The 15786-nt window shown below is 40.2% G+C and overlaps 1 protein-coding gene across 3 annotated transcripts; it reads left to right on the plus strand.

The window, feature by feature from the left end:
- The first annotated feature begins 3227 nt into the window (after positions 1–3227).
- LOC128622618 (core histone macro-H2A.1) lies at positions 3228–10918 on the plus strand. 3 transcript variants are annotated; one of them, XM_053649262.1, is made up of 9 exons: positions 3228–3386; positions 3955–4145; positions 4260–4366; positions 4532–4720; positions 4911–5015; positions 5832–5931; positions 7440–7529; positions 8941–9115; positions 9411–10918. In XM_053649262.1, the coding sequence occupies exons 2-9, from the start codon at positions 3974–3976 to the stop codon at positions 9574–9576; spliced, it is 1104 nt and encodes a 367-aa protein (XP_053505237.1). In that variant the 5' UTR covers positions 3228–3386; positions 3955–3973; the 3' UTR covers positions 9577–10918. The 3 variants fall into 3 exon arrangements, with proteins under 3 accessions (XP_053505237.1, XP_053505235.1, XP_053505236.1); XM_053649260.1 differs by lacking the exon at positions 5832–5931 and adding an exon at positions 6900–6990 and having other exon boundaries at positions 3285–3386; XM_053649261.1 differs by lacking the exon at positions 5832–5931 and adding an exon at positions 6900–6990 and having other exon boundaries at positions 3285–3377.
- The last annotated feature ends 4868 nt before the right edge of the window (positions 10919–15786 follow it).

A 15786-nucleotide genomic window follows, 5' to 3' on the forward strand; every position in this document is an offset into this window, starting at 1 on the left:
TTCACCCATACTGCTTTATATTCATTCATACTGCTTTATATTTACTCATACTGCTTTGTATTTACTCATACTGCTTTATATTTATTCATACTGCTTTATATTTATTCATACTGCTTTGTATTCATTTATACTGCTTTGTATTCATTCATACTGCTTTATATTCACTCATACTGCTTTGTATTCATTCATACTGCTTTATATTCACTCATACTGCTTTGTATTCATTCATACTGCTTTATATTCACTCATACTGCTTTGTATTCACTCATACTGCTTTGTATTCATTCATACTGCTTTATATTCACTCATACTGCTTTATATTCATTCATACTACTTTATATTTACATACTGCTTTATATTTATTCATACTGCTTTATATTCATTCATACTGCTTTATATTTATTCATACTGCTTTATATTCACTCATACTGCTTTATATTCATTCATACTGCTTTATATTTATTCATACTGCTTTATATTCACTCATACTGCTTTATATTCACCCATACTGCTTTATATTTATTCATACTGCTTTATATTCACTCATACTGCTTTGTATTCATTCATACTGCTTTATATTCACTCATACTGCTTTATATTCATTCATACTGCTTTATATTCACTCATACTGCTTTATAATTACTCATACTGCTTTATATTTATTCATACTGCTTTATATTCATTCATACTGCTTTATATTCACCCATAATGCTTTGTATTTATTCATAATGCTTTATATTTACTCATACTGCTTTATATTTACTCATACTGCTTTATATTTATTCATACTGCTTTATATTCATTCATACTGCTTTATATTTACTCATACTGCTTTGTATTCATTCATACTGCTTTATAGTCACTCATACTGCTTTGTACTCATTCATACTGCTTTATATTCACTCATACTGCTTTGTATTCATTCATACTGCTTTATATTCATTCATACTGCTTTATATTCACTCATACTGCTTTGTATTCATTCATACTGCTTTATATTCACCCATACTGCTTTATATTCATTCATACTGCTTTGTATTCATTCATACTGCTTTATATTCACTCATACTGCTTTATATTTATTCATACTGCATTATATTTATTCATACTGCTTTATATTTACTCATACTGGAATCGTTTGACATATAATATTGTTTGGGAAAAGGTTTGGTTTATACCTAATCAATATTTAATTACAAACAAAGTCAAAGAGGTATCACTTAAAATTATATATAGGATTTACCCAGTGAGACATTACTTTGTACAGTTTTAAGGTGATATTTATTATAATTTCACTTTTTGTGACTTGCTCTGAAACTGTGGTGCATTTGTTTTGGCACTCTGTCGATCTGTAAGACCGTTTTGGCAAAATGTTTGTGATTATTACACAGAATACTGATTTATGTTGTTATGGAAACATGTATTATTTGGTCTTTTGTAGAACTGTAGAGACAAGTGCAGTCAGGTTTATATATTACATTTTATTCTTTTAATGGCAAAAGTCCATATTCACAAATGTACATTTTCCTGTAAAAAAAAACCCAACCCAAACCTGTTTTATATCTTTCAATAAAGAAATGGAACATTATATTGACTCAGTGCGATTCTCCATGAAGCACAAAGCAGTTAAAACTTTGAAAATCTACATTACAGATCTACATTAAGTCCCCTCTAGCATGCAATTGTTTGTTACATCTATGATGCATTTTTAAATATTGCTAACATTTTTGTCTGTTAATTAAAAAAAATCACTTGATATAATAAAATACATTTTACCTCATTTAAAATGCTAAGAAAATGTTAAATACATTTTTTTTTAAATTATTTTTTAAACAAAAGAAAAGAAAATTAGCCACTGTCTAGCTGGCACGATACGTCAATGCGTCCTCCATATTGGAAAGGTCCTATTCACCTGTAAGTCAATTTCACTGAGTTTGCTTTGTTACAGGCGTTATTAATGTCTGAATATAACAGGTAGAGAAGTACGGAGGTAAATGAACATAAATTTATGTATGGAAATATTTTTTAAAACAAAAATAAGACCTACCAGTATATAAGACAATTCACACAACAGAAACATCAGCAATAAGATTATAAGTGATGATTATATAAAAACACAAAATATAATCTATGATTTTTAATAATACCTCTTACAGCAACATATTTATAGTACATTAATAACGTTAGCTAAAGTTAATGTCACACACACACACACACACACACACACAGGTTGTCTGTGTAGATTTGAATGATTATCAGAAGAACCCCAGAACCACTGAGGAACCCCTTGTTTGTCCATCTTTTAGTCCTTTACTGACATCTAGTGTTGGTATAAACACATACAAAACACACAGTTAAGGGCTCTAAGCTTCTTAATGGGGTTCCACTTGGGCTTCCGCTTTGTCCATATTTTTTTTTTTAAAAAACCATGACTGTAGTAGGGTTCTACACAGAGGGAAACTGCAGAACCTTTATCAGTTCTAGTTATATCTGAGTACAGTGTTGATCCTGCACAGCTGCTGGAACAGAAGCATGAGGTTCCTGGATAGGGTGGTGGTTGTGGTATGGTGGTCTAAGATGATGTGGTTCTCCAGTTACTGCTGTGTGGTGGTCCTGGATGGTGCAGTAAGGGGTACGGGTTCTTCTCCAGTTCCTGGGTGAACCGCTCAGTCAAGCCAGTGGAAGTAGAAGAAAGAGATTCTGAGGTGAACCAGTGTCCAATTGTCCTCACAGAACATGCAGGTGAAACTATGGATCATCCTGCTCTTCATCATCATCATCATCATCATTAAAGACATGAAACGGAAATCATGGTCTTCTGTGTGTTAATTATGTTTTCAATTTATATCGTTGAGGATTTGACTGAACTGAACTGTGGAAAAACCCTTTAGTCTGGTATTTTATAGCGTGTGTGTTTAATGCGTGTATTTAATGAGTTAGTGAGAGGACGGTTGTGAGTTCAAATCCCAGCACTGCCTAAGAGCCTTAAAGAAAATGTTAAACTCTGCAGTGTTGAACTCATAATAATAAACAAACAAACAAACAAATAAACAAGTTTAAATCCCCTGTTTCGAGGAGAGAAGATGATGAAGATGATGAAAATGAAGATGAAGTGACTGATGAAGAGTTAAATCTGATCAGAGACTCAGGAAGGAAAAAGGTTTCATGATCTCGGTTCAGCTGTAAGAGAGAAAAGAAATAATAAATAAAACTTTTACTTAATAAATAAAAAACATTCCGCTTCTGAGGCAAGCTCCTGATCTTCCTGTTTACCCGGAAGTGGGCTGCTGTCAGCTGGTGCGCGGAGCATTGTGGGAGTGGAGGACATTGCTCAGACTCGTTCCTGTCTTGGTGCTGTCAGGTTTCTCCCTCTGTGTGTGAGTGCTGTAAGTACTCAGACTGTCTGATTTGTTAATCGGACTGATTGATTAAACAAGTGATTAATTGATTGGTTAATTATTCGCTCATGAAGCGGAAGAGGTGCGCGCTGTGTGTGTGTGTGTGTGTGTGTGAGAGAGAGAGAGAGAGAGAGAGAGAGAGAGAGATGTGAAGAAGTGAAGTGAAGTGAAGTGAATGTTTTAATGGCAGCAGAGGTGACAGGGGCGTTTCCGCTTTTAAACCCGAGAGCACTTCCGCTTTACACTTCGTTCATGATCCCCGCGCGCGCTTTTAATGTTTAATTTCATGTTTATTATCAATGTCATAAAAAATTATTATATTAAACAGCTGACCTACGCATGCGCCTGATCATTACCGCTAAACTCACTTCTCAATAATCTGTATTTCTGTTGCACCACTGCCCTACTTTATTATTATTATTATTATTATTATTATTATTAGGAAATAAAGTTGTAAAATAAAACAGTTGCATCATCAGGAGTAATAAAGTAAACTTTATTTAGAACACATCATGACTGTAAGAAATAATAACTCTGTGTCTGTGTGTGTGTGTAGATTGTCATATTGTGTTAGTATGTCGAGTCGAGGAGGGAAGAAGAAGTTGACGAAGACGTCTCGCTCGGTGAGAGCAGGAGTGATTTTCCCTGTGGGCCGAATGCTGAGGTACATCAAACACAACCTCCCCAAATACCGCATCGGGGTCGGAGCTCCTGTTTACCTCGCTGCAGTGCTGGAGTACCTCACAGGTACACACACACTCACCTGTTTACTCCTTAAATGTATTTCTTAATCATTGCTATTATTTATGTATTATTGTTGTTCTTATTAATATTAACATGCAATGTGTGTGTGTGTTGTAGCTGAAATTCTGGAGTTAGCGGGTAACGCAGCTCGTGACAATAAGAAAGGTCGAGTGACTCCACGTCACATCCTACTGGCCATCGCTAACGACGAGGAGCTCAATCAGGTACACACACTGTCCATCTGCTGTGTGTGTGTATGTGTGTGCATTAAAGCTAGTACATAATGCTGTTCACCTGAAATACACAGGACACATCCACACTTTGGGAGTTTGAACCAAAGTGTTTCTCTGTCCATGTTTCCTGTTTGGTGTGTGTATGTGTGTGTGTAGCTGCTGAAAGGTGTGACGATTGCTGCAGGAGGAGTTTTACCCAACATCCACCCCGAGCTGCTCGCCAAGAAACGAGGCTCTAAAGGAAAACTGGAGGTTGTGGTGTCGCCTCCACCGGCCAAGAGCAAAACCACCAAAAAAACACCAGCTGCCAAAAAACCCCCCAGCAAGAAGTCCTCTAGAGTGAAGGTGCGTGCACACACACACATACACACACACACACACACACGCTGGGTGCTCCTGCTGAAAATAATTCAGAAATATTTTCTGCTCTACTGCAATTATTTATTATTATTATTATTATTATTATTATTATTATTATTATTATTATTGTGTGCCCAATAGTCAGTATGACTCTGTGTGTGTGTGTGTGTTACAGAGGCGTGGTGATAGCAGTAAAGCGGTGAGTGCAGATAGCACCACTGACTCTCTGTCTGATGGCTTCACCGTTCTCTCGTCTAAAAGCCTCTTCCTGGGACAGAAGGTACAGAACCGTTCTAATCAGAACCTGATCTCTGTAGAACACAGATTCCTCACCCTGCTCCTGGCAAACCCTTGGTTCTGCTCTAACACACCTGAACACACTAATCAGCTGATTAACGGTCTAACACTGAGCTGAAGTGAGAGAGAGTGTGCGCGCGCGCGTGTGTGTGTGTGTGTGTGTGTGTGTGTGTGTGTGTGTGTGTGTGAGAGGAGAACACTGAAGTGTGTAGGACACAGGGTTCTCCAGGACCAGAGTTTTATGGTATTTAGTTCTACGGTAATGATACGTACATGAACACAGATACAGAATCCTGTTTTTGTTAAAGGGCTAAAGGGAAAGCATGTGATTGGTTGTTTGCAGTCACATGACAATTTCCTGTTTCAGCATTAACACTAAAGAGCTTTAAAAAAAAAAGAGAGAGAGAATTTTCACTGTGATTTTATTGCATTCAGCTTCTGCTTTAGCGCCTCGTTCACTGCCCTGTCTGTCTGTCTGTCTGTCTGTCTCTGTCTGTCTGTCTGTCTGTCTGTCTGTCTCTGTCTGTCTGTCTCTCTTGCTTGTCTTCCTGCCTGTCTCTCTCTCTGTCTATCTGCCTGTTTGTCTGTTTCTCTCTCTGTTTCTCTCTCTGTCTGTCTCTCTTGCTTGTCTTCCTGCTGGTCTCTCTCTCTGTCTCTCTATCTGTCTGTCTCTGTCTGTCTCTCTGTCTGTCTCTCTTGCTTGTCTTCCTGCCTGTCTGTCTCTCTGCCTGTCTGTCTGTCTTCCTGTCTGTCTGTCTCTCTGTCTCTCTGCCTGTCTGTCTGCATGCTGTCCCTGCAGTTGAATCTGATTCACAGTGAGATCAGTAATTTGGCTGGTTTTGATGTGGAAGGTGTCATTAATCCAACTAACGCTGAGATTGACCTTAAAGATGATTTAGGTGAGAAATTTCTCATGCTGGATTCACACCTGTCTCTCTGTGCCTGTCTCTCTGCGCCCATCTCTCTCTGCCTGTCTCTCTCCGCCTGTCTCTCTGCACTTGTCTCTCTGCGCCCATCTCTCTCCGCCTGTCTCTCTGCGCCTGTGCTGATAAATCATCTTTTCCTTTTCTACGCTACAATTGGAAAGACTTCCGGCAGTTTGCTATGAGACAGACAGCTATCTCACACCTGTAACTGTGTTCCTGAGTCATAGACATATTTCTTTTTCACACTGTCGTGGAGAACGGCATTATGGGATTGACTCTGAGAACACACACGATAGCAGAGTTACTGGATTAAATCAGCACAGGCCCTGAATTCAGTTCCTGTTTTTGTTTTCCTGCAATCGCCTGATAAACGAGTGTCGCTGTTAATACTGCTGTAATCTGAGGAACGCAGCGAGGCTCGTTCCTGATGATGCAAAACGTGTTTATGTAGGTGGATCTGAGAAACCCTCTAAGTAAATCACCAAACACGGATGAACTGATGCTAACGTTGTCGATTAGCCGAAACCTTGTGAATAGCTGAAGCAGAATCACTCCACACCAGCGGCAGACTCAGGTTGGGGGTGTGGCCTAAGGTATGAGGGTGGAGCTTGTACATTAGTTGTGATGAATATGTGATGAGTTACACTTGCTCCAAACACTAACCACTGAACCGGACGATATACGCTTTAATTTATTGTTAGCAACGTCCCAAGTGTAAAAGCATGACGATGAGGATGATCTCAGATCTGAGCAGTGCTTCCTGTGGCTTTTCCTCCTCATTGCTTCTCCTTCCTCTTCGCTGCCTCCCGCTTTCTGCTGTCTTGCTCTTCCTCCTTCTGCTCATCATCATCATCAGGTTTCACACCGTGTCATTTGCCTGTGTGTTTGTGTGTGTGTGTGTGTGTGTGTGTGTGTGTGTGTGTTTGTTGTCGTTGTTGTAGCTGCAAGTCGTACAAGCTGATATTTCCTCCATCAACAGTGACGCTGTTGTTCATCCCACCAACTCCACCTTCCACACGGGTGGAGAAGTAGGTAAAGCAACACACCTTCTACCTCCACCTGAGGCACTGTCACACACCTGTTACCCGAAAAATACACACCTGTATTATAATCCCAGTAATAACAGAGAGAGAGAGAGAGAGAATATAAATATGTAGATGTATATGGAAACATGCAGCTTCCCCTTTAATGAGCCCTTGTTCATTTCCGCCATCTTACTTAATTACTTCATCAGCTCGAGTGTTAGTGAGACAACATCACTGTAGGAAATTACCCAGAAGGCATTGCAGCACTGTGATGTAAGCGAGGTGCCCTTACGTAGTCGACAAGAGTGAAGGTCTGATTTATTGCATGGCTTTGTGTCCAAGTTCCACCCACTCAACTTTGATTGGTCCATTCTTCCGTCCGTCATTCATTGGCTTCAGTCTGTAAATTAGAGATGCACCAATCAGAGCAGGGCGAGTGATGATGTGGTGTTTTAGGGAGTGCGCTGGAGAAGAAGGGTGGGAAGGAGTTTGGTGAAGCCGTGTTGGAGCTGCGCAAGAAGAACGGCCCTCTGGAGGTGGCTGGAGGTGAGGCTGTGTCCCAATTTTTACTGACTCATACAGCATGTGTATCAAACACCACAGACAGGAATTGCAGTTGATCTAATGCTCTGGAACTTGATTTGGAACATTCAGAAATGCTTTGTAGAGTTTGTTTTCAGCAGCCTTTATCTGCTGGCTTTATGATCGTGACCCCAGCGTCTCCTTCAAGGGAATCTAGATAATCCTGATTTATCCCGGGGTCTTCTGCAAGGCATCAAGGAGAGATTAAATGGTGCCGCTAAGTCCTGGTTGACCCTCCCAGGGTACCTGAAGACTAGTGAACTAGGAATTAGTGTAGAATCCTGCTAAATCTGGTCCAGACTGGGATCTCCTTGCACCAAAATCAATTCAATTTCATTTACAGTTGCAATCAAATTATTCACCCCCCCATTGCAAATCAAAATGTAGACTTTCTGCTGTTTGTAATGAACAAATCAAACAAAAGCAATTGCAATAGTTTGACATAATGAATGCTTCAAGTGGTTTCCCCAAATTCAATTGAAAATGCAACTTATAATGACTTCTCCAGTCTCAAAATTATTCACCCCTGAATGGAATCCCTCACAACAGCACAAATATGCAGAATAGGTGTTGTCTCAAGCACACCTGATGCTAACCTAATCAAGAGCTTCATTAGTTGCACCAGGTGTGCTTGAGCTGGAACACATGAAATACCTGAACTGGCTAGGGGTAGAAAATTTATGAAATACCTGGATGGGGCAGAAAAAGAAAGCTATCAACGGCTGCAAGCAGATTTCTGAGAAGGCAGGTTGTGAAAAACCCTCGAGTGACTGCAAAAGACCTGCAGCAAGACTTGGTGCAACAGGCACTGAGGTTTCAGTGAACACAGTAAGGTGCGTACTACACACAGCAGGTTTCCATGACAGAACTCCAAGACGTACACCACTATTGACCCAAAAGCACAAGAAAATCATAAATAAGCCACAGAAGTTTTGGGATTCTGTTCTGTGAAGCAATGAAATAAAACTAGAACTTATTGGCACGATGGATCAGCGGTATGTCTGTAGTGAACATCCGAGTGAACATCCTCTAACCCTAAGTGTGGTGATTCCATCATTTTTAACAGGGGTAATAGAGAACTAGAGAAGTTGGGAGCTAGGATCCATTGGAAATGGGAGAGATCTAATTCTTTGTTAACCTCAGGCTCTCTCCTAGTTAAATGTTTCTGCAATCCCTCCAGCAGGACGTGCTGTCTGGATCAGATGGCCACGTGTCCTCTGCTGAAGATGGTAGCAGCTCTGCTCTAAACTCCTCCTTAATTGACAAGCTCCTCCTCCTCTAAAAGTGTTCAGTGAAACACTTCCTGTCTGTGGTGCTTTTCGTCTTACTCCTCTGGATCTGTATCTGATACATGTTTGATTCCACCCCCTCGCAGCGGCGATGACGTTAGGTTACGGCCTTCCAGCGAAGTTTGTGATCCACTGTAACAGTCCTGGCTGGGGCTCAGATAAGTGCGAGGAGCTGCTGGATAAAACCGTGAAGAACTGCCTCGCTCTGGCTGACGAGAAGAAACTCAAATCTGTGGCGTTTCCCTCCATTGGCAGCGGCAGGTAACAAATCACCCACTGCCACTCCCACCACCCCGCCCACCATTATCACACCTACACCCTCAACATGCACCATCACACCTATGCCAGCTGCCACGCCCACTGTCACACCCACCAGCACTCTCACTCTCACCTCCACCACACACACACCATCATTAGTACAATGTCTGCCTTCTCCACAGTACATTGAGTAAATTATATGGATTCTAACCCACTGTAGTGTTTCAGTTTGACTTAGAACTGACTATAAAATAGTTTCGTGATGTCTGTGTGTGGATTTTTTTGTCTGTCTCTTTAGGAACGGTTTTCCAAAGCAGACAGCTGCTCAGCTGATCCTGAAAGCCATCAGCAGCTATTTCGTGTCCACCATGTCCTCCTCCATCAAGACTGTCTACTTCGTCCTGTTTGACAGCGAGAGCATCGGCATCTATGTGCAGGAAATGGCCAAACTCGATGCCAAATAAATTTATATCTGTGTCTTTTTAATGCTTTTGTGAGTTTCATACACAGATCTCCACTTTAGAGCCCCAGATATGCTGATGTCATGTGACCTCTGTCATGTGTCATGTGGTGTTTCCTCTCCATGCATAAAATAAGCAGTTCCCTCTGGATGTAAACATTTTCCCAAACAATACAGATAGAATAAAATTCTTGACACGTTTTCCTGCATCACAGAGTTTAAAAGTCATGGTCAGATGTTTCATGGGAAAATTTCTGTTAATGTAATAATAACTTTATACTCAGTCTGTGCAGCCTGCGGTGTTCCTCAGGGCTCGGTGCTTGGTCCTATGCTCTTTTCACTGATCTGAGCTCTGCCTGAGTTTTTAGTGTTGCTTGAAAAATCATTAGATAATTAAGTTTGTCAAATTAGTATGAATTACTACCATCATTAATTTTGACACTTTCTATAATTATAGAGAATCTAGAATCTAGACTCTGTCTCGGGCACTAATACGGAGATCTGTGGTTTTATCAGAGTTTAAAGATGTGTATTGAGTTACTTGTGGATTTTATGTTGAGATGGTGGTTCAGAGTGTGTTTGTGTTCTTGTCTCACTGCAGGACTGTTTGAAATTTATTACAGACCGATGGGACTGTGTATGACCGCACACACCCCCCCAAATCCCTCATCTCACACACTAATGCAGGAAATACCTGAGATCTTCAAATTCTGTTTAGTGTTTTTAAACGTCAAAAGATGGTGACCTCGTTAACAAATAACCAACAACTTAACTTAACATAGCGTAATGCTAATAATGGGATGATTTTATTCACCCTGGGAAATTAGCCATTTCTGTGGTAACACATTATCACAGGCACACTGAGTGCTCTGATAGATGACTGATGTGTACACACTACTTGACATTTATGTGATGCTGAAATGACTTAAAAACACTTTATAACTGCAGGATCATGATTAGTTGCTGTCGCACCTGCAATACTAAACCTATCAATCTGTTAAATCTATAAATAGAATAAAATTTTACATTTATATTATTTTAATTCAGATTTGCCAAATAAAACACAAGAATAAACAGTGTGTAACAGAATGTGATGAGAGTAATAAATTTAGAACAGTCCAGGACAGTGGAAGGGGGGTGTAGGTGGTACATTCCGGAAAGTGGGCATGATGTGGGTGTAGGTGATACACTCGGTGCACTTTGGTGTTTGTGACATAGCGACATATTGTTTAGTTCTACATTCTGTTTCTTTCTGTGATGTGCAGCACTCACATTAAATATAAGTATAAAATATATATAATGTATGACAGATGTTTTAATAAAATATCCCCCTGTGATAAACAGTTTCTCATGGTCTCAGATTTGTTTCTCCAGTCGTCTGAGATTCTTCAGTTCTTTGAAAGAAAAATCACCAGTGTTTAAATCTAAACTTAGTTTCTGACATTAATTCATCTCTTTTTCTCTAAATGTCTCCTGAGATTTGATGACATCACCAAGCATAGGAGGATTATTAACCAATCATATCAGGCTATTTCTCCTCATCCAATTAAAGCTGAGGTTAATGGAGTCTCACTAACACGTCACGTTACAGAAGAGAAATACGGCAGTGACCTTGTGTGGAAACTGCAGTGTGTGAGTTCAGACACTAGATGGCACTACATACCTGGGTATTGTGTACCGTTAGAAATTACTGTGTGTGTGTGTGTGTGTGTGTGTGTGTGTGTGTGTGTGTACCTCTGAAGCGGGAAGTCGGGAGTTCAGAATGACGCCATTTTGCACCTCGGTGTATTCCAGGTATGAAGTGTGGAAAAACGGACATCTTCGTGATTGTGTTGTTAGCAATAAGCTACCAGCTAACTGTGCTGAGTGCTGAGTGCTGCCTAAGAATAGTGAAGTGTAGAGTCTGTGTTTTGATCTAAAGATAATACATGTTATATACAGTTTAACTGATTTGTGATAATTGTGAAAAGAGCTATATAAATATAATTAAATTCAATTAAATTAATATTAAAAGCTAATAGCTAACTGTCTGCCAGCAAAGAAATGACTTTATTTGTAGACTATTTTAGCACAGTTTAACAAAATGAATTGGTCTGGGTATAAAATGTGAGAATAGTCACATCAAACAAAATACAATTAGTGATAATTTATTTTATTTGATTAATTCATGTAATTTCTGTCACTTCTCTGAAGAATAGATAGCTAGTGATTACTTCATTCTCTCATAGTGTAACTGAATGTTTTTATCTGAGCATGTGGGGAAAATTAATGAACATTTGTCCTGAATTAATTTCATAGTTAAAATAAAATTTAAGAACCAACCCGGTGTATTAGAGTCCACTCTGTGTGTTTAGGTGTCGCAGTGATTTGGGACGGAGCTACACGCTGTATGCTGCTGTTGTGGCTAAACACTTAGCTACTGTGCTAACATTGCTGGAAGAATACAGTGTAAAACACAGTCATGGGCTGTGTCCCAAATCACATACATGTTACATGTCCTGTTCTAAAGAATCTCGTCTATTTAGGACACGTGATTTAGTGAGCTAATAGTTTAACAGCCAAAACAGGAATTTCAGGGTTACCATGACAAACTAAACATAATTAATCACTACATCACTGTAGATTACTGCATTTTGTTATAATGTGTATGTAGTTTGGGACTCAGCATGTCATTTACACCATACAGTCTGTTTATAACATCTTCATACACACACACGCACACACACACACACACACACACACACACACACACACACACACACACACACAGGTGGTCAGTGTGCGGTCTTCTTCCCATACCATGGTGTGGGCTTCGTTCTAATCCGAGCTGTTCTAATCCACAGGAAATACACACTCATCCCCAAACTGAAAGCATGTGCAGCATGGATTACCCATCAGCCATCAGGGCGTGGCCTCACTGCAGTAACACAGAGAGCAATTAGGTGTGTGTGCGTGCATGTGTTTGTGAGAGAGAGTGAGAGAGAGAGATGGAGTGTCCGTCAGTCAGTGAGGCGCCATCACAGCAAGCTTGGGGGAAAATCTGTCACTCACACACACACACACACACACGCACACACACCTGAAAACAGGATTTAAGCTTGGATGTGCTCTTTCACACTTGCCGTGTTTGTTATCATATTTTTTGTACAGTTCAGTAGAACCCGGTTTCTCAGTTCTTATGCAGGTGAAGTGTATTTCAGTATGGTACAGGAGAGCACAGTTGGTTTACATCTTTTTCTTCCTCTTATTATTATTATTCATCCAGCTATCTATTTTCTGTACCGCTTATCCTTGTGAGTTGCGGGGAACCTGGAGCCCATCCGAGGGAGCATGGGGTACACAAAAGGCGGGGTACACCCTGGACGGGGTGCCAATCCTTCGCAGGGCACAATCACACACACATTCAGTTCAATCAGCCTACAATGCATGTCTTTGGACTGGGGGAGGAAACCGGAGTACCCGGAGGAAACCACCGCAGCAGGGGGAGAACATGCAGGGAGGAGGTGGGAATCGAACCTTGGAGGTGTGAGGCAGATGTGCTAACCACTAAATCACAGTGTGCCCCTTTTTATTATTATTATTATTATTATTATTATTATTATTATTATTATTATACTAAAATAAAATAGCACTATGTTAAAATGATAAATCACTACGCACACACACACACACATGCCTTGCTTTAAATATGTTAAATACGTTATCAGGAGTAATTTAGATCTAAGTGTCCAGTGGAAGTGTGTAACATCAGAGAAATGAGTTTATTATTAATGTTACTGTACCGGGTGATCAGTGTACATGTCTCCACTGTAATTCTGTATTATTATAGCTAGGGCTGCATATATATATATATATATATATATATATATATATATATATATATATATATATATATAGATAGATAGATAGATATATAGATATATATATATAATATATAATCGATTAGTTGGCCAATTATTTTTTTGATTAATCGAATGGTGCGGGGCAAACTTTCAGTACCATTGTTTTGTTTATTACAAATTAGTGTTATATAAACTTCAGACTAAAACTTTACACAACTGTTTGTCCAAAACAGAAAAGAACTCAATGCACACACACACACACACATGTCTGGAGACATGCTTGGCCAGTCCATCACCTTCACCCTCAGCTTCTTTAGCAAGGCAGTGGTCATCTTGGAGGTGTGTTTGGGGTCATTATCATGCTGGAATACTGCCCTGTGTCCCAGTCTCCGAAGGGAGGGGATCATGCTCTGCTTCACGTTGGCATTCATGGTTCCCTCAATGAACTGTAGCTCCCCAGTGCCGGCAGCACTCATGCAGCCCCAGACCATGACACTCCCACCACCATGCTTGACTGTAGGCAAGCCACACACGCTTAACACCATCTGAACCAAATAAGTTTATCTTGGTCTCATCAGACCACAGGACATGGTTCCAGTAATCCATGTCCTTAGTCTGCTTGTCTTCAGCAAACTGTTTTCTTGTGCATCATCTTTAGAAGAGGCTTCCTTCTGGGACAACAGCCATGCAGACCAATTTTATGCAGTGTGCGGCGTATGGTCTGAGCAGTGACAGGCTGACCCCCCACCCCTTCAACCTCTGCAGCAATGCTGGCAGCACTCGTATGTCTATTTCCCAAAGACAACCTCTGGATATGACGCTGAGCATGTGCACTCAACTTCTTTGGTTGACCATGGCGAGGCCTGTTCTGAGTGGAACCTGTCCTGTTAAACCACTGTATGGTCTTGGCCACCGTGCTGCAGCTCAGTGTCAGGGTCTTGGCAATCTTCTTATAGCCTAGGCCATCTTTATGTAGAGCAACAATTCTTTTTTTCAGATCCTCAGAGAGTTCTTTGCCATGAGGTGCCATGTTGTACTTCCAGTGACCAGTATGAGAGAGTGTGAGAGCGATGACACCAAATTTAACACACCTGCTCCCCATTCAGACCTGAGACCTTGTAACACAAGTCACATGACACCAGGGAGGGAAAATGGCTAATTGGGCCCAATTTGGACATTTTCACTTAGCGGTGTACTCACTTTTGTTGCCAGCGGTTTAGACATTACTGGCTATGTGTTGAGTTATTTTGAGAGGACAGCAAATTTACACTGTTACACAAGCTGTACACTCACTACTTTACATTGTAGCAAAGTGTCATTTCTTCAGTGTTGTGAAGAAATGAAAAGATTTCTCATGAAAAGATATAATCAAATATTGACAAAAATATGAGGGGTGTACTCACTTTTGTGAGATACTGTATATATATATATATATATATATAAATTTATTTTATAGTATTTATGCATAATTTTTTATGGATGCACAAAAAGCACAGAATAAAACTACAGTCCTAAATTAATAATAAAAACTCACTTTCACTGTACCTTGTGGTTTCTGTTACTCACTGTCTTTAGACATTATTTTACTTGTGTTTACTTTTGATCATAATGTTTTAATTAGACATTACAGATCTTACTCGCGCTCCCACTCGGCATCAGAGTCTACAGAGCGTGAGATCAGCAACGCAGCCTCGTTCTAACATATCACTTCTGTTATAATAAACTACAGAATTTACACTGCAAGTGCGCAAATACAGCATATAATGACAATAAACTTAAACTGAACTAAACCTTTTAAGCTGCGTGCACCAGTTTCCCCTGCCTCTTACACACAGTGGAGCATTTTGTATATAAACACAAGCTCCCTTTCAAAGGGAACGTTGACGTTGCATTTAGCATAACAGTATGGGAACGCCTTGCACGCGTGACCGGTATCTGAAGCTTGTGTAAAATCATGCCTCTACTTATAGGTCTGCCTTGATCAGGTGACGTGGCAATTAAGTGCATTGCATGATATATATAAGGCACCTGTGAACCACGCCACCAGCCTTATTATCTTCAGTGAGACTGCATGTCTGTTGTTTGTGTGACAAAAACGCTTCATTTCTACTCAATATTTTCTCAAAATCTCTAAACTTTTCTATTCCTTTTTTAGAGAAAAAGAAAAGAAAAGAGAGAGAAGTAAGGAGCGAGAAAGAATTCAGGAAGTATGTTACGGCTTGCTCCCGTTTCATCACGGGGAATAGTGCACACTTTCTGGGTGAAGTGTTTAGGAATGTAGCATGCGATGGCAGCCTCGAGAGGCTGGGCATGGTAACGCCTACATTAAACAGCTCGGCTCACAACTCGCGCTTTTCTCGGAAGCCAGAGCG

Source organism: Ictalurus furcatus, chromosome 18 (genome assembly GCF_023375685.1).
Source record: "Ictalurus furcatus strain D&B chromosome 18, Billie_1.0, whole genome shotgun sequence".
Taxonomy (NCBI): domain Eukaryota; kingdom Metazoa; phylum Chordata; class Actinopteri; order Siluriformes; family Ictaluridae; genus Ictalurus; species Ictalurus furcatus.